The sequence below is a fragment of the Cervus elaphus genome, chromosome 12 (assembly GCF_910594005.1).
Source record: "Cervus elaphus chromosome 12, mCerEla1.1, whole genome shotgun sequence".
Taxonomy (NCBI): domain Eukaryota; kingdom Metazoa; phylum Chordata; class Mammalia; order Artiodactyla; family Cervidae; genus Cervus; species Cervus elaphus.
Window position 1 is genome coordinate 16,352,384 of NC_057826.1, and position 22,075 is coordinate 16,374,458.

General features: G+C 41.1%; 1 protein-coding gene across 1 annotated transcript in view; it reads left to right on the top strand.

The window, feature by feature from the left end:
- NEK9 (NIMA related kinase 9) overlaps window positions 1-21,656 on the top strand; it is a 41,237-nt gene extending 19,581 nt beyond the window's left edge. The window contains exons 14-22 of the mRNA XM_043920819.1: window positions 1,731-1,886; window positions 4,029-4,137; window positions 6,357-6,518; window positions 9,971-10,141; window positions 10,887-10,946; window positions 13,553-13,758; window positions 14,831-14,992; window positions 17,338-17,547; window positions 19,048-21,656. Coding sequence (XP_043776754.1) covers window positions 1,731-1,886; window positions 4,029-4,137; window positions 6,357-6,518; window positions 9,971-10,141; window positions 10,887-10,946; window positions 13,553-13,758; window positions 14,831-14,992; window positions 17,338-17,547; window positions 19,048-19,170 — 1,359 coding nt within the window. The 3' untranslated portion in view covers window positions 19,171-21,656. The remainder of the gene's footprint in view (window positions 1-1,730; window positions 1,887-4,028; window positions 4,138-6,356; window positions 6,519-9,970; window positions 10,142-10,886; window positions 10,947-13,552; window positions 13,759-14,830; window positions 14,993-17,337; window positions 17,548-19,047) is intronic.
- Window positions 21,657-22,075: the final 419 nt, after the last annotated feature.

The window sequence follows — 22,075 nt, forward strand, 5'->3', positions numbered from 1 at the left end:
AATAAGCAGGGTGACAATATACAGCCTTGACGTACTCCTTTTCCTATTTGGAACCAGTCTGTTGTTCCATGTCCAGTTCTAACTGTTACTTCCTGACCTCCATACAGGTTTCTCAAAGGGCAGGTCAGGTGGTCTGGTAGTCCCATCTCTTTCAGAATTTTCCACAGTTTATTGTGATCCACACAGTCAAAGGCTTTGGCATAGTCAACAAAGCAGAAATAGATGTTTTTCTGGAACTCTCTTGCTTTTTCGATGATCCAGCGGATGTTGGCAATTTGATCTCTGGTTCCTCTGCCTTTTCTAAAACCAGCTTGAACATCTGGAAGTTCATGGTTCAAGTATTCCTGAAGCCTGGCTTGGAGAATTTTGAGTATTACTTTGCTAGCGTGTGAGATGAGTGTAGTTGTGCAGTAGTTTGAGCATTCTTTGGCATTGCCTTTCTTTGGGATTGGAATGAAAACTGACCTTTTCCAGTCATGTGGCCACTGTTGAGTTTTCCAAGTTTGCTGGCATATTGAGTACAGCACTTTCACAGCGTCATCTTTCAGGATTTGAAATAGCTCAACTGGTATTCCATCACCTCCACTAGCTTTGTTTGTAGTGATGCTTCCTAAGGCCCCCTTGACTTCACATTCCAGGATGTCTGGCTCTAGGTGAGTGATCATACCATCGTGATTATCTGGGTCGTGAAGATCTTTTTTGTACAGTTCTTCTGTGTATTCTTGCCACCTCTTAATATCTTCTGCTTCTATTAGGTCCCTTCCATTTCTGTCCTTTATTGTGCCCATCTTTGCATGCAGTGTTCCCTTGGTATCTTTTAATTTTCTTGAAGAGATCTCTAGTCTTTCCCATTCTTTTGTTTGCCTCTATTTCTTTGCATTGATCGCTGAGGAAGGCTTTCTTATCTCTCCTGGCTATTCTTTGGAACTCTGCATTCAAAAGGGCATATCTTTCCTTTTCTCTTTTGCTTTTCGCTTCCCTTCTTTTCACAGCTATTTGTAAGGCCTCCTCAGACAACCATTTTGCTTTTTTGCATGTCTTTTTCTTGGGGATGGTCTTGATTCCTGTCTCCTGTACAGTGTCACAAACCTCTGTCCATAGTTCATCATGCACTCTATCAGATCTGGTCACTTAAATCTATTTCTCACTTGCACTGTATAGTCATAAGGGATTGATTTATTTCATACCTGAGTGGTCTAGTGGTTTTCTCCACTTTCTTCAATTTCAGTCTGAATTTGGCAATAAGGAGTTCATAATCTGAGCCACAGTCAGCTCCTGGTCTTGTTTTTGCTGTCTCTATAGAGCTTCTCCATCTTTGGATGCAAAGAATATAATCAGTCTGAGTTTGGTGTTGACCATCTGGTGATGTCCATGTATAGAGTCTTCTCTTGTGTTGGAAGAAGGTGTTTGCTATGACCTGTGCCTTCTCTTGGCAGAACTCTATTAATAAACTTTTGCCCTGCTTCATTCTGTACTCCAAGGTCAAATTTGCCTGTTACTCCAGGTGTTTCTTGACTTCCTACTTTTGCATTCTAATCCCCTATAATGAAAAGGACATCTTTTTTGGGTTGCAAATCTGAAGAGAATAGAGCAACCTTTACTTCCCTGTAGTCATTCTGCTAAATGCAGAACATCACAGTTTTGAAAGAATTTGAGGATTTTTTCCTAATACAAGTTGTGTTGGGGAGTTTCCTTTTTTTTTTTTTTCCTAATTTGTTTTTTTCTTGCAGGTGGATGTTCCCAAGGCCTTAATTATTGTCGCGGTTCAGTGTGGCTGTGATGGGACTTTTCTTCTGACCCAGTCAGGCAAAGTGTTAGCCTGTGGACTCAATGAGTTCAACAAACTGGGTCTGAATCAGTGCATGTCTGGAATCATCAACCATGAAGTGAGTACCCCATTTGGTGTCCTAAATAAACCATCAGAACCTCTCTAGGTTGAAATTTCTTTGGAAATGCCATTATTGATTTGTGACCACTTAAGAAGAAAGTGAGGATCTCCACAGATACTATGTCCAGCAAAGGTAGCCAGCCACAAAAGAGTACATACTATATGATGCCCATTATTTGAAGTTTGTGTGTGCTAAGTCTCTTTAATGGTGTCCGACTCTTTGCGACCCCGTGGACTGTAGCCCACCAGGTTCCTCTGTCCATGAGCTTCTTCAGGCAAGAATACTGGAATGGATTGCCATGCCCTCCCCCAAGGTATCTTCCTGACCCAGGGATCAAACCCACATCTTTGACATCTCCTGCATTGGCAGGCAGATTCTTTACCACTAGTGCCACCTGGAAAGCCCACTGATGCCCATTGTTTGAAGTTTAAAGGCAAAATTAACTTATTATGGCAGAAGTCAAAATAGTGGTTACTTCCGGGAGGAGGGGTACTGGCATTAACAGAAAAGGTAGGAGAGACCCTAGGATGGTGGCAATGGTCTGTATCTTGGTCTGGGTAGTTTTTATGTTTATATGCCTGTAGAAAAATATATCAAGCTGTACAGTATTGTACAGTACAGTATAGCTCAATAAATTAATTGATTATAAACAATCAAGTGACAGAATTCAGATTCTACCTTGTCCCTGAAATATAAACACAGGAAGATTAACATTGTGAAAAGAAACATTTTTCCATGTATCACCTCCAAGGAGAGTTTTTAAGATTACTCTCAAATCACTGATCCTATACAGGCTTATTAAATGTAATTACTGTTACCTCCTTCAAGCATGTCATAAAATGCACTTCTAATATTAAGCCCTAGTCCCCTCTTTGTGGTAATATGAGTTTTCGTCCTTTTCTAAAGAATCATATTGAGAGACAAGTTTGTTGACTAAGTGGGAAAGAATGGAATTAATTTTAAGCAATCTCTGTTTTAAAGTAGTGATTGTGAAATGGGAGAGTACAAATTTGGAGCAGGTCTTAGGAGAGTGTGTATGTAGTTTGAAAAGACATATTCAGAATTAACATTACTTGATTTGGGTTTTGTTATTGCATTGTATTGTGAAATTTTAAACTTACATGACAAGATTTTATGCTAATCTAAGGGGATGTGGGTTTTAACAGGTTGAGAACTTTGTAGGTAAAATTAGGTCACAGTAAACTGATAGCTTAATAGGCTAGAGAGAGTCTTCAAGATTCTTTAATTCCTTGCCCTGCTTTTGTTAGCTATGCACAGTGTATAACCAAGACAGATGTCAATGATTCTGTCCTTATATAGATGCCTTCTGAGATGGAGAGTTCATGTTTTGCATACCCTAATGCAGCCATGAAATTAAAAGACACTTACTCCTTGGAAGGAAAGTTATGACCAACCTAGATAGCATGTTAAAAAGTAGAGACATTACTTTGCCAACAAAGGTCCGTCTGGTCAAGGCTATGGTTTTTCCAGTGGTCATGTATGGATGTGAGAGTTGGACTGTGAAGAAAGCTGAGCGCCGAAGAATTGATGCTTTTGAACTGTGGTGTTGGAGAAGACTCTTGAGAGTCCCTTGGACTGCAAGGAGATCCAACCAGCCCATCCTAAAGGAGATCAGTCCTGGGTGTTCATTGGAAGGACTGATGCTGAAGCTGAAACTCCAATACTTTGGCCACCTCATGCGAAGAGTTGACTCACTGGAAAAGACCCTGATGCTGGGAGGGATTGGGGGCAGGAGGAGAAGGGGACGACAGAGGATGAGATGGCTGGATGGCATCACCGACTCGATGGGCATGAGTTTGAGTCAACTCCGGGAGTTGGTGATGGACAGGGAGGCCTGGCGTGTTGCGATTCATGGGGTTGCGAAGAGTCGGACACGACTGAGCGACTGAACTGAATTTAGGAATTTAAAACTTTTGTTGTCAGAAAGTCCAGTCTCATACTAAATTCTGATTACATATTGAACTGATTTCTTTTTTTATTCTGTTAGAGATGAAAAGTTACCTGGTACCTTCTTAATAACATGATTTGCTTGAAAGTCCTTTTGGTCACCCTAACAATATTTTCAGCCTATTTTCCCTCCATTTTTTACCTCCTGAGTCTTTGTTTATCTTGTTCCAGGCATACCACGAAGTTCCCTACACCACCTCCTTTACCTTGGCCAAACAGTTGTCCTTTTATAAGATCCGTACAATCGCCCCAGGCAAGACTCACACTGCTGCTATTGATGGTGAGTTGATTTACAACTGTGTGCACAGGCCTTAGAATTTCAGGTTCTTTTATTCTATCAAGTAGTAGCTCTTCTTAACTAAATGTATGTTCTCCTTATTTCCCCCCTCATCAAGTATTATCTTATTAACAACTTGGGCGTTCAAGTAAATGTTTTGTTGGTAATCATTACAAATGTATAATGAATACATTTCTTAAAGAAAATGCCATACCTATAATTTCTGGCAACTACTGTCTCTAATTAGCACCATCTGTAAGTTTTCTTGTAAAAATTATAAGTTTCTTATAAAACTCTATTATAAAAGGCAATGCCAAAGAATGCTCAAACTACTGCACAACTGCACTCATCCCACACGCTAGTAAAGGAATGCTCAAAATTCTCCAAGCCAGGCTTCAGGAATACTTGAACCATGAACTTCCAGATGTTCAAGCTGGTTTTAGAAAAGGCAGAGGAACCAGAGATCAAATTGCCAACATCCGCTGGATCATCGAAAAAGCAAGAGAGTTCCAGAAAAACATCTATTTCTGCTTTGTTGACTATGCCAAAGCCTTTGACTGTGTGGATCACAATAAACTGTGGAAAATTCTGAAAGAGATGGGACTACCAGACCACCTGACCTGCCTCTTGAGAAACCTGTATGGAGGTCAGGAAGCAACAGTTAGAACTGGACATGGAACAACAGACTGGTTCCAAATAGGAAAAGGAGTACGTCAAGGCTGTATATTGTCACCCTGCTTATTTAACTTATATGCAGAATACATCATGAGAAACGCTGGGCTGGAGGAAGCACAAGCTGGAATCAAGACTGTGAGAAATATCAATAACCTCAGATACGCAGATGACACCACCCTTATGGCAGAAAGTGAAGAAGTAAGGAGCCTCTTGATGAAAGTGAACGAAGAGAGTGAAAAAGCTGACTTAAAGCTCAACATTCAGAAAACTAAGATCATGGCATCTGGTCCCATCACTTCATGGGAAATAAATGGGGAAACAGTGGAAACAGTGGCTGACTTTATTTTTTGGGGCTCCAAAATCACTGCAGATGGTGACTGCAGCCATGAAATTAAAAGACGCCTACTCCTTGGAAGGAAAGTTATGGCCAACCTAGATAGCATGTTAAAAAGCAGAGACATTACTTTGTCAACAAAGGTCTGTCTAGTCAAGGCTGTGGTTTTTCCAGTGGTCGTGTATGGATGTGAGAGTTGCACTGTAAAGAAAGCTGAGCGCCGAAGAATTGATGCTTTTGAACTGTGGTGTTGGAGAAGACTCTTGAGAGTCCCTTGGACTGCAAGGAGATCCAACTAGTCCATCCCAAAGGAGATCAGTCCTGGGTGTTCATTGGAAGGACTGATGCTGAAGCTGAAACTCCAGTATTTTGGCCACCTCATTCAAAGAGTTGACTCACTGGAAAAGACCCTGATGCTGGGAGGGATTGAGGGCAGGAGGAGAAGGGGACGACAGAGGATGAGATCCTGGATGTCATCACCTACTCGATAGACATGAGTTTGAGTCAACTCCGGGAGTTGGTGATGGACAGGGAGGCCTGGTGTGCAGTGATTGATGGGGTCGCAAAGAGTCGGATATGACTGAGCGACTGAATTGAACTGAGACGTTTTCTAAGTTAAATAGTACCCATTTTCCATGTTTAAAGTAGAGTATATAGGGCTTCCCTGGTGGCTCAGTGATAAAGAATCGGCCTGCCAATGCAGGGGACCCAGGTTCCATACCTAGTTTAAGAAGATCCCACATGCCATGGAGCAGCTAAGCCCGTGCAACACAGCTACTGAGCCTGTGCTCTAGAGCCTGGGATCTGCAACTGCTGTGCTGTAGGTGTTGTGTGTAGGTGTAGGTGTGGAAGCCTACACACCCTAGAGCCTGTGCTGCACAAGAGAAGCCACGGCAGTGAGAAGCCGCACACTGCAACCAGAGAGTAACCCCTACTCGCCACAGCTAGAGAAAAAGCCACTGCAGCAATGAAGATCCAGCACAGCCAAAAACAAATGCGATTGTTTTTTTTAAAAGAATATATAATATTGAGTCATTCCCTGTATCTGATTGGTCATAGTTCCCCTAACTGCCCTGGGTCTGAGATTGTATGGCAGTTTATACTTGTATATTCTTAATAACCAAAAGCTAGTCTGTGGAACTCTGCATTGTCTGCCTTTTCTCTGTTTCATGACCCATTTGTACCTGGTTATTTATTTTTGCTTCTGTCTCAGAGCGAGGCCGGCTACTGACCTTTGGCTGCAACAAGTGTGGACAGCTGGGCGTTGGAAATTATAAGAAGCGTCTAGGAATCAACCTGTTGCGGGGACCCTTAGGTGGAAAACAAGTGATCAGAGTGTCCTGCGGTGATGAGTTTACCATTGCAGCTACTGATGGTGAGTCTGTTCACATTATTTCAAGCTTGCTGGACAGATGTGTATATTTTAATTTTGGGGTGTGAAAGAGGTGGACTGGCCATGTATAGCTGGGTCATATGTTTACTTTTTTATTTGTGTTAAATTGATGGTTATGTTTTTATGCTTGTGGAGCCTCATTAACTTTTCATGTGTCCAACATAGTGATTGTTGTAAAAAGGTTAGATTTCTAGGAAATGGCAAGTTAGTACCCTTAAATTCCTGGTTTTTTAACTTTTACTTTTTTGGCACAATGTTTTAAGAATTATCAAATACTTATATGTATACCTTACCCAGCACAATGTTGGTTCCAATAAATGTTGGCTGAGTAGCTAGAGAGATGAATGTGTGTGCGCGCCTATGTGCTAAGTCTTGTCCAACTCTTTGTGACCCACCAGACTGTAGCCCACCAGGCTCCTCTGTCCATGGGATTCTCCAGGCAAGAATACTGGAGTGGGTTGCCATTTCCTGACTCCAGGGATCTTCCTAACCCAGGAGTCGAACCTATCTCTTGTGTCTCCTGCATTGGCAGGCAGATTCTTTACCACTGGTGCCACCTGGCTAGAGAGGAGAACATCATGATTTGACCTTGCTCCTAGGTTGGGGTCACTGCACTGCAGTGATGTCCTTGGGGATTGCTAAAACTTGAAAGGCTGTATACCGTTTCTCTCTCAACTTTCTGAATTGGTCTAATGGGATTTTCTTCTTTCCTTTCAGCTATTTCTTCTCCTCAGCATCTTCTTGGTGTTACTTCTGCTACCCTTTACTCCCTTTCCTCTTTCTTCTGCTTCTTTTTTTCTGTCTTCCTATATCACCTTGATTTTTGTAGTCATTTCTTTCTGGTGAATGGTGAGCAGCAAAACACATTTCATTTTCTTATCTTTTGACTCTTTTTTTCTTTTTTTTTACTATTGCTCATGCTCAGAGATGTCTTTATTTTCTTTCAGTCTGCACCTGCTATTCATACAGGAGGGATCCAGCAATAGTGTCAGATAAGTGATCTGTTACCATACTTAAGGAAGTGAACCAGCCTTCAGAGTTGTTTGTCTCAAAACAAGGGGCTTTAGGGAACAGACTGGTTAGTTCATGCTAGATAACTGCAAATGTTAGAAATAGAATGAGTGTGTCATTGAGAATTAAAAATACTGTAGCAAGTTCAGTAGCACTTTCTGACAGGGCCTTAGAGAGGGAATGTTTTTTCAGTAGATGTGTACTTCTCAGGTTAAACTTCAGAATGATGAGTTTATAATTAGATTCTGTGACTGGGCATATTACCTACTGATGTTTGTTCCTCTACTTCTCTGAATTGTACTTGATCGCCTCACTCACATGGCGGACATCAGCTGTGTGCCTACTATGCGCCAGATCCTCTTTTAGACTCTGGGAATATGGAAGTGAGTTTCAGTAAAAACAGAACTGTGATCCAGCAATTCCATGCCTGGGCTTATCTCCAAATAAAAGGAAAGGAGTAATTCAAAATTATACATGCACCCCAGTGTTCATAGCAACACTATTTACAATAGCCAAGACATGGAAGCAACATAAGTGTCCTCCAAAAGATGACTGGATAGGAAGATATGATATACAATGAATGGGATATTACTCAGCCATTAAAAAGAATGAAATACTGTCATTTACAACAACGTATATGGACCTAGAGGGTATTATGTTTAGTGAAATAAGTCAGAGGAAGACACACACTCTATATTAGCACTTACATGTGAAATTCAAAAATAAAACAAATGGATGAGTATAACAAAACACAAGCAAACTCACAGAGTGAGAACAAACTAGTAGTTACCAGTGGGGAGGAAGAAGTGGGGAAGAGCAATATAGGGGCATGGGATTAAGAAACACAAACTGCTATGTATAAAAAATAAGCACCAAGGATATATTGCATAGCATAGGAACATATAGCTATTCTTTTACAGTAAATTTAAGTGGAATATAATCTATAAAACTATTGAGTCACTATGTTGTACATCTGAAACTAATAAAATATTATAAATCAACTATACTTAAATTAAAAAAAAAAAGTCTTAGCTGCTCTTCTCAGGGAATTCATAGTCTAGTAGGGTAGGGGAGATGTACATATAAACAGATTAGTGCAGTCAGGTAGGTTCACTGCTGTGATTACAGTGTCCGGCTCTAAAGCTTGAAGTGTCCAGGGCTCAGTCCTTCCCTCCCTTTATTTTCTGAGTGAGGTTATTACCTTAAATCCTCCCTTGTACACTGATAGCTTTATATAAACATCCCTGACTCCCAGACTCACTAATTCAACAGCCTCTTGACTTAGAATGTCTAAAGATAAGGTGGCTTTATAGTCCAGTCTTCCCAGATTGGTCCTGATTCATGCCTGTTGTCTGAGCTTAATTGTTAATAGCACCCCCTTTTCATTAAAAAGTGTTCTGATTTGGATAAGAGGCAATGAACATCTCAAACAAACTTACTGTATTCCAAAACAAATTTCTGATTTTTTGTTCAAATCAGTTCTTCCTGCAGCCTTCCTGTTTTGGAAAACAGCACCTCTGTCCTACACCTCACATTCCATCCATTAGCAAATTCTATAGATTATCTTTGAATATATCCAACCACTTCACTACTACATCAGTTCATTACTACAACTGATCTCCCTACTTCCACCCTTGGGCCCCTGCAGTCTGTTCTCATGGTAGCCTGGGGGATCCTTTTAAATACCTACTGTTAAGTATCTTTATTGGTTTCCTATCTCAAATAATAAAAACTAAAGTCATTGCAGTGGCCCACGTGACCCAGACTTCAGTCACCTCCTGATCTCTTCTGTAGCCACTGTCCGCTCCCTTACTTTGCTCCAACTGCAGAGGAGCAGTTGCTCTGTGTTTGTGATACTCACCTTACCTACATGGAGCTATGTACTTAGCTGTTTTCTCTGCCTGGAAAGCTCTTCCCCTGGATAGACGTGGTTCCCTCTCACTTCAGGAGGTCTGCTCAGGTATCAGCAAGCACTTCTCTGACTACACTATCTAAAGAAATGATACTCCACTGTTATGGTTTATTTCCACTTTTCTTTATTGTTGATCTTCCTGCAAAGCACTTAATACTACCTAAAGTAATTAATCAGTCTCTCCCTACTGGAAGGTCAGTTTCACAAGGGCAGCGACTTTGCTTTGTTCACTGCTGTCTTCCCAGGACCTCAAGCAGTGCCTGTCATGAAGTAGATGCCCAATAAATACTTGAATGGATGACCAAAAATGTTGAATGAGTGAATGAATGAATGGCAGTATGTAGAAGCGATGGTCATTTTTACGTCGGTGGCATCAGAAATTGTTTAGGCTTTATACAAGGGAATAAACGGGGGCGAAAAATCTTTTTAGCTCTAGAACATAAAGGTGGGGAATCCAAAAGAGTTGGGAGGCCAGTGTTCTGTTCAACTTTCTGCTATTTTTTTTTTATAGATAATCACATTTTTGCCTGGGGCAATGGTGGTAATGGTCGCTTGGCAATGACACCCACAGAGAGACCCCACGGCTCAGATATCTGCACTTCATGGCCTCGGCCCATCTTTGGATCTTTGCATCACGTCCCAGACTTGTCTTGCCGAGGCTGGCACACCATTCTCATTGTTGGTAAGGGTTCCACTTGTTGGTTAGGATGGCTTTGACAGAGGATAGACCCACACCTAAGTTACTGAGGGTCACGCTCTTGCAAACAAAAGTGTCCTAAAGAAAAGAAGCTACTTCTGTAATCTAACAGTGATCAGGTGGTAGGAACAGAACATTGTTATTTCCTGAGCTTTGTCACTTGCTATCTCATGAAAACTTTGGGCTCTGCCCCCTTAACATAGAATTTGTTACTTCTGGTCCTCCACTAATTAGTTTACCTGTAATCATGCTTTTGTGAGAAACATTCAGTACACCTTTAAAAAGAAACTAAACCATAACTGTTTTCTGCATAAAGATTCCTTTGTTATGAACTAAATTATAAAGGCCTGTGTAAAGGTCTACAAGTTCATTGTTTTAGGTCAGTGGTTCTCAACCTTGGCTGCACATTAGAATCCCTTGAGTTTTTAGAAATCCCATTGTCCTGACCAATTAGATCGGAACCTCTGGGTTGGGACTAGGCATTGCTACTTTCTAAAGCTTCCCAGCTAATTCCAAAGAATAATTAAGGTGGAGAATTGCTGCTTCACACAGTGATTATAGTCAGAGTTGCTAGTGGTGCTTGGCTTCTAATACTTATATCTAAAATAGTAGTTAGTTGTCTGGTGTGAGAGAGAGCAGTTTTCTCCTAGATTGAGTCCCTGTCCAAGTCTTGTCACTTCGCCTGCCTCTGGCTGCAAACAATGCTTACCTACTGAATATTTTTCCTCAGAGAAAGTATTGAATTCTAAGACCATCCGTTCCAATAGCAGTGGCTTATCCATCGGAACTGGTAAGTAGTGGTATCTCAGGTTCCAGTGGTTTTCTCAGGTGCGAGTCTTTGGGTTGAATTCCATGCAGTCTCCCCAAAAAAAGGAAATAGGAAATATCTTTTGGAAATGAGGAGCACAGTAATTAAGAGGGAAGAGCATATTTTGGTAGATTTCACAATAGATTATGACTTTTACTTTGTGGTCAGGGGGAGAGTACGTCTTTGCCACCACACATGTGGGAGTAATTATGTGGCTAGCCCAACACTGTAATGTGACTTATGTACTGTTCCTTTTCCTTAGAATGCTAGGGGCCATGTGTTCTGTCCACCCTTTACTTCTATGGTGTTCCCAGGGGTGTTCTAATCTGTAGAAATAGTCCTTCAAAACAGGCCCTCAGAATTAAAAGTTGGCTTAACTTTCACTGTGGTCAGGAAAATCAGCCTGAAGGTCTCTAATACTTTTCCTTTGGCTGCTTTCTTCATGGTTCCCTTATTTAGGGCCTTCCTAGGAAACAATCTGTGTTCCTTTTGGTTTTCCATTTGCTAGAGTACCTATAGTCCTTGATGTCTCAAAACTGGATATTTTGTGGAATCAAAACAGATAAAGACCCAGAATGAAAGCAAATTAATCCTCCAAAAAGACAGCTGCAAATCTGATCCAGACTTGTTAAACTCTTGTTGACATAAACACGCATCATACCTATTATTAGTTTTCTTTAGTAACTCATTGCTGAGCATCTGTTTGTCCATATTAATATCTGTTACAAATGATAAAGTATCTTTTTGCTAAACACAGCTGTTCTGTTACAGCTTTATTTTACTGGAACAGTATTTAAAGGAAAAACATAAGATTAAAAGCACATGTCCGTTATCTGGAAGATGTAAACTCCGTAAGAGCAGGGGTTTTTGTCTTTTTTCTTCAATAATTTTATCCACATTGCCTAGAAGAGTGCCTTGCAAGTGGTATTATAATTAGTCAGTAAGTGTTTGTTGATTGAATGTGTTACAGCCATCCAGTGGAATATTATATGTGTTAAAATGAACAACATCCACACATATTTCCATAATGTGAAATGTAGAAAGCAAGTTACAGCAGTCTACATGCCTTTTTATAAAGTTTAAATACAAACAGAATAAATAATATATTGTATAAGGACACATAAGTGTGTGATAAAGTTTTTTTTTTTCTCAAGAAGAAATAAAAAATACAAAATTAATCAGAGTAGTTATATCTAGGTGGGATGCCAGAGAAGGAAGGAATTCACAAGGTAGATAGAGCAATATCCTTGTTCAGTCCTGTCCTGTAACTCTTTCTGCAGCAGTGGGAATGTTCTGTATCTGTGCTGTCCAGTGTAATAGCCACCAGTCACATGTGGCTGCCAAGCGCTTAAAAAGTGGCTCTTGTGACTGAAGAACTGAATTTTTAATCCTGTTTAAATTTAAATAACAAAATATGGCTAATAGCCACCATATTGGAAAGTAATTGTACTTTCACATAGTAGATTCATATATGTTTATTTTGTTAGGCATCAAAACTTACACATGTTAGAAATAGTCTTATGTATATGTCAATGGTAATATAACTTTTACTTTTTGTAATATACTTTTTTTAAAGCCATTAAGACAAAAAAGCAAGCTTCAGAGATTATTTTGGCGTCCACAGTTCTGCCGCTTTCATACGAGCACAGTGTGGCACCGTGCAGTCCTCAAACCAAGTTAGCTGGCCGTCATGAATAAATAATCCTTTACATTTAACTTTAGAAGATACCGTGCAGTTCTTTTTTTGTTGTTTTTTGGCAAATTTCTTAGTTATATTTTTCTTTGGCCCATTTGAAAATTCAGTTTCATTTCCTGTCTGTGCATCAGCTCATCTTCATTAAAGGTAACTTGGAATCTGCTGCATGACATGAAAGAACCAGCCATCGCAGTTTTTGTGTTTGTGTTTGTTGTTATTGTGCTTAGTTGCTGAGTTGTGTCCAACTCTTCTGCAATCCCAGGGACTATAACCTGCCAGGCTCCTCTATCCTTGGGATTTCCCAGGCAAGAATACTAGAATGGGCTGTCATTTCCTTCTCTAGGGGATCTTCCTGACACGTTCTTTACTACTGAGCCACCTGGGAAGCCCTCATATTTTTTAAATTCTTGCAGATAGTCATTAAAGAATTTGATGAATTTAATGGTTGAGGACTTCTCTATTCAATTGTTTTCCCAGAAAAGGAATTAATGGTGAGTTTATCTGGCAACTTTAAGAGGTGTTTGGCTCAAATGTGAAAAATCTTTTGTATTCAATATATAAGATGAACCTCTATGGAGGATGTTGGAGTCTGAACATTTAAGGTGTGGATGCAGTGGTTGGGGTCAGTATTCAGTAATCCTGTAGAACACTGATAATCTGCTGAACATAAATACAAGCAAGTTTGGAAAGTAGAAGTGAATACTGTCATAAAGGTCCTGATGCACAATACCTTGTGTAAAAAACTAGAAATTTAGTCCTAGGTATCTGACTTACACCGTTGCTGTTCCACTTCACACAACTCTAGGAAGCTCTCCAGGGCTTGGTGGGGCTGTCAGCTTGTAAATATTGCTGCATAGCAAAGCTCTCTATTTCTGTGCTGTGTATCTGTCAGTGGTTCAGAGCTCCAGCCCAGGAGGTGGCAGCGGTGGCGGAAGAGAAGAAGAGGACAGTCAGCAGGAATCTGAAACTCCTGATCCAAGTGGAGGCTTCCGAGGAACAATGGAAGCAGACCGAGGCATGGAAGGTCTCGTCAGTCCCACCGAGGCCATGCGGATCAGCAGTGGGGCCAGCAGCTCCTGTCCTGGCTGGCTTCGAAAGGTAGTTCCTTTGGTGACAGGAACTCTGTAGGGACTAGAAGGATCTCTGTTTCCCATGTCCTGCTCAAGTGCTTTGCAGCAGGCATCTAGGGTTCTGATTTCTACCTGAGCCGAAATCATCAAATCTCTAATCCTTTTTCTTCCTGACAAGAAAAGATAAGGTGGTCTCATACCTGTATTACTTAAGTGAATGGAAATTAATGTAACCTTCCTTGAAAGAAGTGTTTGTAATGCATGTGTGCAAAGATTAAACTTGTAGATTTTGTACTGTGGTTCGTAGAAGTAGGATATTGGGGTCGTTGGAATGCCTTACAGTAGAAAAATGCCTTAACAGTGGTTACCTGTGAGTGATGGAATTACTGGTGATTTTTATCATGTCCCTTTGCCTGTCTACATTTGCATATTTTCTACAGTCAATATTTATAGTTAAGGACTTCCACGGCAGTCCAGTGGTTGAGACTTTGCCTTCCAAAGCAGGGGGTACAAGTTCGATCCCTGACTAGGGAGTTAAGATCCCACATGCCTAGTGACAGAAATAGTATTGTAACAAATTCAGTGAAAAGACTTTACAAATGACATTAAAAAAGAAAAGCTTCTTTAAAAAAATTATAATTAAGAGAAATTTTAAATTTTTTACCCCCCCCCCAACAAAAAAGGGAACCTGTAAATGTAAAGCCCCCTCTGTAATAATATTAAACTTGATAGCTACTTAGGAATGTGAATGAAAGAAGCGGCACACAGTTCTGTCTAAACCTTTAGCAGCCTGGCAGTTAGCCTCACTGCCATCACCTTAGAGCTTCCCAACTTACTGAATAGCCTTTGTTGACTGAATGTGTTGAGGCATCACACTGAGTATCAAAAAGTGTTCTTGAATTTGAATTCCCTTCACTATCAGCTCCTCAGAGGAAGGACTGGCAGGATGTTGACTGACAGGGCAAACTGTGTTATAACCACAACTGTCCTGCTCCACTAGAGGGTGCCGATGACACGTCAGAGTGAAAGCTATAGCAGGGAAGAAATTCGGACGAAAGTGAATGGCTCAGAACTGATAAGGTTCTTTCTCTCATACATAGGAGCTGGAAAATGCAGAATTCATCCCTATGCCTGACAGCCCATCTCCCCTAAGTGCAGCTTTTTCAGAATCTGAGAAAGATACTCTGCCGTATGACGAGCTACAAGGACTCAAGATGGCTTCCGAAGAGCCTTTGGAACACAAGCCCCCAGCAGGAGCCTGGGTAACTGAGCTTTTGCCTTAAAGTCAAGACTAGATAAACAGTGGCTGTAAGCTCCGCCCCATTCTCCTGGCCTTCCTGTCTCCCCTTCTAGCTTCATTGTTTCCCAGCTGCCCAGCATCAATTCACACTATCTGTTCAGTAGTGCTTAAAGCCTCTATGCAAGGCTAAACTGACCTCTGTGGAAAGTATTTACCCTTTCGTATTTCTGACAGGTCCACACCTTTCGATACCAGATGATTGTCTTTCTTTTCTCTCTGCCTTCAGTTGAGTTCAGTTCAGTTGCTCAGTCTTGTCCGACTCTTTGCAACCCCATGGACTGCAGCATGCCAGGCTTCCCTGTCCGTCACCAACTCCCGGAGCTTGCTCAAACTCATGTCCATAGAGTCAGTGATGCCATCCAACCATCTCATCCTCTGTCATCCCCTTCTCCTCCTGCCTTCAATCTTTCCCAGCATCAGGGTCTTTTCAAATGAGTCAGTTCTTCGCATCATGTGGCCAAAGTATTCACCAAAATATTTCAGCTTCAGCATCAGTCCTTCCAATGAAAATTCAGGACTGATTTTCTTTAGGATGGACTGGTTGGATTTCCTTGCAGTCCAAGGGACTCTCAAGAGTCTTCTCCAACACCACAGTTCAAAAGCATCAATTCTTCAGTGCTCAGCTTTCTTTATAGTCCAACTCTCACATCCATACATGAGTACTGGAAAAAACATAGCCTTAACTAGATGGACCTTTGTTGGCAAAGAATGTCTCTGCTTTTTAACATGCTGTCTAGGTTGGTCATAGCTTTTCTTCCAAGGAGCAAGTGTCTTTTAATTTCATGACTGCAGTCACCATCTGCAGTGATTTGGGAACCCCCCAAAATAAGGTCTCTCACTGTTTCCATTGTTTCCCCATCTATTTGCCATGAAGTGATAGGTCCAGGTGCCGTCACTTTAGTTCTCTGAATGTTGAGTTTTAAGCCAACTTTTTCACTCTCCTCTTTCACTTTCATCAAGAGGCTCTTTAGTTCTTTGCTTTCTGCCGTAAGGCTGGTGTCATCTGCATATCTGAGGTTATTGATATTTCTCCTGGCAGTCTTGATTCCAGCTTGCACTTCATCCAGCTCAGCGTTTCTCATGATGTACTCTGCACATAAGTTAAACAAGCAGGGTGACAATATACAGCCTTGGAGTACTCTTTTCCTGATTTGGAACCAGTCTGTTGTTCCATGTCCAGTTCTAACTGTTGCTTCTTGACCTGCATACAGATTTCTCAAGAGGCAGGTCAGGTGGTCTGGTATTCCCATCTTTTTAAGACTTTTCCACAGTTTGTTGTGATCCACACAGTCAAAGGCTTTGGAGTAGTCAGTAGAGCAGAAGTAGATGTTTTTCTCTCTGCCTTAGAAATTCCAAAATTCAAGTCCAGTCTTTCATGACACTGTGAGCGTAGATTGGAGTTTTAAGTATAATAAATAATACTTTTAGTCTATTGGGAGAGCAATGCATTTATCCCCAATTTTGGTAGAAATCAAATTGTGGTAACTGTCTCAATAAAACTGTAAACTGGGGATCATCAAACTTTTTCTAAAGGACTGCATAGTAATTATTTTAGGCTCTGCAGACCATGTAGTCTCTTGTAACCACTCAACACTGACATTGTAGCACAAAAGCAGCCAAAAGTAACGCCTAATGAATGGGCATGTTTATGTTCCAATAAAACTTTATTTACAAAAACAGGCTGTAGGTTGGATTTGGCCAATGGCTATTATTTGTTGACCCTTTTTTAAAAGTACAGTAGAAGAAGGGAGAAAAATCCAGGCTAGCATAATTGAAAAGCTTCCCAGAAGAGGACATAAAGCCTTTGAAACTTCAAGGTAAACATTTTTATTCCACTGTCAGTTAGCAGTCTTGAATTGTTTTGGTGATGCAGCTTATTGAACACCTCTTAAATCTCTTCTCAAGTATGATCCACTATATTTCATGAATATTGACCCTTTGAATCATGGTGTCCTCACTGTGATCATACTTGTTCCAAACCAAATTGTATATTCTCCCACAACTTTAAATTGGTAAGATATCAGTGACTTTAAATTATTTCACAGAGTCCTCCAAAACAGACGATTTTTCTTTTAGCTTACCATAATGCAACTGAGGCACTGAGAGCTCCCTTGCTCTGTGATGTTAAAACCAGCTTCTACAGTAATCCCAGAAGTTTTCTGTTTCTCTTACATTGACTTCATGTGTGTGTGTTTTTTCTTATTACTTTAAAAGTAAAATCTGGTAGCACATAGAAGGGACATTGGATTAGGGAGCTGTAGCATACGGGCAGAACCTCCTATGACCCTTTTTCTCCTGTCTCCCTAGCCACCTCGGCTGACTCCTGCAGGAACATGTGCTGGGAAGGGAACACCCGTGGCTCCTACCTGTGCATGCAGTTCTCTGCAGGTGGAGGTTGAGAGGTTGCAGGGTCTGGTGTTGAAGTGTCTGGCTGAACAGCAGAAGTTACAACAAGAAAATCTTCAGATTTTTACCCAGCTACAGAAGCTGAACAGTAAATTAGAAGGAGGGCAGCAGGTGAGAGCATTAAAAGAATAATTCAATTTCTAATTTTGTTTTGAAGAATCACAGAAACAAAACACCAGTCACTGAAATAGACTTACTTCTTTGCAAGTACTTATTTTTTGACAGTGTAATTTTTGTAATTAATCCCAGAAGCTCGGTCTGTCTTTAGGCACCTGGATTGAATCATCTCATCACCTAACTCCGTTGTCTTTTTGTTACCTTTGTTTTTTCCTTTACTTATTATGAAAAATCTTAAACATTGCAGTTCAGTGGACTCACGTACATCCACCATCTAGATTCAACAGTCGTTAATATGTTGCTGTGATTGTTTCAAATGTGTATATGTTTAAATATGTGTTGGTATTTATCTGTGTGTATTTGAAATAGGATTGTGTGTATATGTGTATATTTTTTTTCTTTTTCTTTAGCTAAACCATTTTCAAACAAATTATGCAAGTCATGACGTAGCTGCCCTAAATACTTCATTACATACATCCAAAAATAGACACTCATGCTTCTGGAGAACCATAGTACTATTATCACATTTAACAAAAATACTACTAGTATTCTTAATTTTCATCTAGTACTCAGTTGACACTCAAATTTTCCCAGATTTCCCACACACAAAAAAATGTTCTTTATAACTTTTTATCAGACCAGCAACCAGTTAAGAACCTCCTTTGACATTATGTTTCTTGTTTCTTTTATGTAGAACAATTCCCTGCATTACCACTCGTACCTCTGTTTTTAAAAAATTTTTCATGGCATTGGTTTGTTGAAGAAACAGGGTCAGTCATTTAACAGAATGTTCTACATTCTGGCTTTGTCTTATTTTCTTGAGATGTTACTTCACTTGTTCTTTTGTTACCTTGTCATTTCTGTAAACTATAAGTTAGACTTAAGGCTTGATTAGATTCAGGCTAAGCCTTTTTGGTAAAAAAACTTCACTGGTGTTGCTGCTAGCATCATTTTTAAAGGGTCATAGTATTGCTCTGTATAGAGTGAACTAGGATAGGGAAATACTGTGAACCATTGGCTTTTTCCTTTATCGGCTTTACACGTTTGCACAAATTAGTTTGTTTCTCTGAGCCCTTGTTTTCACCTGAAAGAAGAAAATAATACCACCTACCCTGTATGGTTGTTTTGAGGATTAAATGAAATAATGTCTGTGACGGTATTTTGGAAAGTAATATACACAGTTGAGGTAAGCATGAAGTGATTCACAGCGGTAGCAGGCAGGAGGACCGTTTTGCCTAGGGCTGTTAAGAGTTTTAAAACCAAAAATTCTGCATCCCAGAAAATCCTGCAGCCCTGGGCAAATTGCAACACTTGGTCACCCTACATGCAACAAGTGTCCAGGAGTGGCCTTTACATAAAGTCCTGTTATTCTGGTAGTATTATGGGCTCACGAAACTGTGGCTGCACATTCTTAAGGGGTTGGCATTGAAAATGTAGTCCTGAGCCGCTGTAACCAGGTGGCAGTTAACCTGGAACTGTGTTTTATCTGGACAGGTGGGGATGCATTCCAAAGGAACTCAGACAGCAAAGGAAGAGACGGAAGTGGATCCAAAGCCTGACTTAGATTCAGATTCCTGGTGTCTCCTGGGAACAGACTCCTGTAGACCCAGCCTCTAGTCTCCTGAGCCTGTCTAGCCTCCAGGAAACTAGGATCCAAAGACCTTCACAGCACACTTACTGAACACAGAGAGCGCTTTCCTGGCTTCATTCACTTGCAGACAAGGAGCGCGAGGCGGAGGTTCTGAAGCACTTTCCATGTACACTTGGAGAGTAGCACTGCCTATTAGGATCTAGGAGTGGTTTTGTGTTGGAGAACGGAGGGCCCCATGGCCCTGGCTTTGTCCTCAGTGACTGCCATAGCAACAGCAGCTCTGTACCTCATCTGGTGATCCCACCTTTGAAGAGGAGACACAATGCTCACGTTCATTTTGCTGCTAGCAGCTTATATCCCACTTATCATTTTCACCATTAATTGGAAGCTGCCTTGGGAATTCAGTGCCAGGCATTGCACCTCTGGGTGGAGGAGGTTAAAGTGTAAAGCTGGAGGGGGCTGGAACCAGGTATGGCCCATCCAGGGTCATCTGGAGAGTGGTGAAGTGTTGTAAGCCCTCTCAGGAGCCTTAGTCCAAGAAAGTATGTCTGGTGGAGTAAGTCTCCAGCTTGTTTTCAGAAAGTTGAATTACTTTGTGCAGCTGAATGCTTTAGGAGGAACAATGGGCTTAGATTGCTTTTCCTCTGAGAGTTGAGTGGAACTTGTTCAGTGAGGAGCAGAGAAAGAAGGGCAGGTCCCTCCTCGTCACACAGCAGGAGTGTCAGGGTGGGATTTCCTAGCTTTGGGAAAGCCTTCTGAGAGATGAGGCGTCTCGTAGAGAACTGAGTCCATGGGGCAGAGGGAATGGACTTTGGAGGAAACCATGAGGGGAGGTCCTCCTTAGCTGCCTCTGCTTGGTATCTTCGAGAGGACCTAGAGTGACTTGAGTCTTCTCCTCTGAGGAGGCTACTTGTGCCTCTACCTTCGTGGCTCTTAGGGTTCTAATCTTGACATCAGCAGCCCCAGCCACTCCCTTTCTGTATGTCTAGTCAGTATTTTTCCCCTTTTGGTGTTTTATCATATCAGTGAATCTGTATCATCTTTCCTACTTGAGTGGCCCAGAGCCAGCACCAAAACCTGGTAGTCCCTGAAGCCTGACAGAACAGGAGGAACCTACCAGTTTTTGAGAGGAATTTTGGCTGAGAGCTCCCTTCTGATCCCCGTGTCTTCATGTCATTGTAGACAGGAGCACGCCAGCTCTTCCAAAGAGAGCAAGTGTCCTAGAAACATTTGATGGTTTTACTTAAGGAGGCGAGCTTTGTTTCCAGCTCGCCTTTACATGAGCTGCCTTGATGACCGTCACATCCTACCTCCTTAGAAAGAGCTAAAATGATTTGTTTCATTTTCCCCAACCAACAAGTAAATGTTTGATATCTATTTAATATTTTGGAAGGACCTGTGCAATGGAAATTTTGCCATTTCCCTACAATTGGTGGTGTAAAGGCTGCTGCTCCAGGAAAACCCCACAGCTGGGGATGGGCAACTCTACTCAATGGGATCTTCTTTGGTTTGATATTCCCATTGTTTTCTCAATTCTGGGAAGCCTAGTACAATGGTACTAATGTAATCACTGAAGCCTTTTCTTAAAATAAGGGAAGGGGCCAACCCTGGATTAAAGTTACAAGTTCTGGGGACTTGGGGGGTTTGCAACAAACCCTAACAATGGGTTTTGGTTCATCATGTAAATGCAACTTTTTTTTTTTAAAGGACTGACTGGCCTTTCATGTTCCTGTATCCCTTATGCTCACCATCTCAGCAGGCCTGAGAGGCAGGGTCAGTTTGGGTGTTAATCATGAGTATTGCTTGTGCCATGGAACTGAGGGACATGGGCACGTTGCTGAGACTGTGGGTGAAGAAGCACTGAGGGAGGGTGGGAGCCCTGGCTCCGGAGCGGGAGTCGCTCTCCAGCAGTGGAACACTGGGGCCATCTGCTCTAGCATGTTCCCTTGGGAAGTCTTGGTTTGCTCTTAATCTGGATGAGAATCTAAGTTCTGTGCCTTAGAGACAATTTGCACTTTCCCAAATTGTGCCTGGGACAGCCACATGATTTTTCCCACCAAAAAGCTATGCATACAGAAACCAGTTCATAGGTGGCAGCCATACATCAGATAAGAAGTGAAAGGTGAGGCAGCAGAAATGCCTTTAACTGGTTTTCTGTAGCTAATTTTAAATTGTGTCCTGTTTTTCTTCTTTATGTAGTGCTAGGTGTTTTAAGTTTTCCAGTAGTATTGCTTTTGCATTATAGTATAACCTGAGTTACTCCTTTGCTCTGACATTGTTGCTGAAGAATTAGCTTATTGTTAGCCAGATGTTTGAAAGGTTGAGGGTGGAGTGGTTTGGCATTTCTGTTTTAAATAAACATTTCAACTCTCCATCAGTGCTATGCCTCAGTGAGCCTGCACATGGACCTTAGTCACTGGGGATCAAACACACAGACTCCAGGCCTTCGTGAATCTTTGATTCAGTGAGTCTTTATATAAATAAATAAATGCAAGGGGCATTTGCAAAGAAATAATCTTTGCTTCTTTCCAATTTGTTTTTCTTGGTAATAGAATCATTTTTGCTGCTACAACTTTCTTCCCCCGACCCCCAAACTTCTAAAATATAGTGCTTTAAAGCGCAGAAGGAAAAAAAACATGAGCCATTAAAAGACGAAGGGTGATGTCTTGTACTTATCTCCTCAGTCACAGTGGGCTTTTTCAAGTGATACTGCCAGTTTATGTTTATAAAACTGTTTTCCCTCAAGAAGGCTGAACTGTATTTGGTCTCTCTGACATAGCACAGCCAAGTTATAACTTCTCTTGGCTGAACACTTCACTAAAGTTAAAAGCAAGAACAGACCTAAACTCACATTTCATTTGATTTTGCCATATATTTGGAAACATTCATAATAGAACAACTCTGGTGCAAGGATGTATTGTAAATAAATTA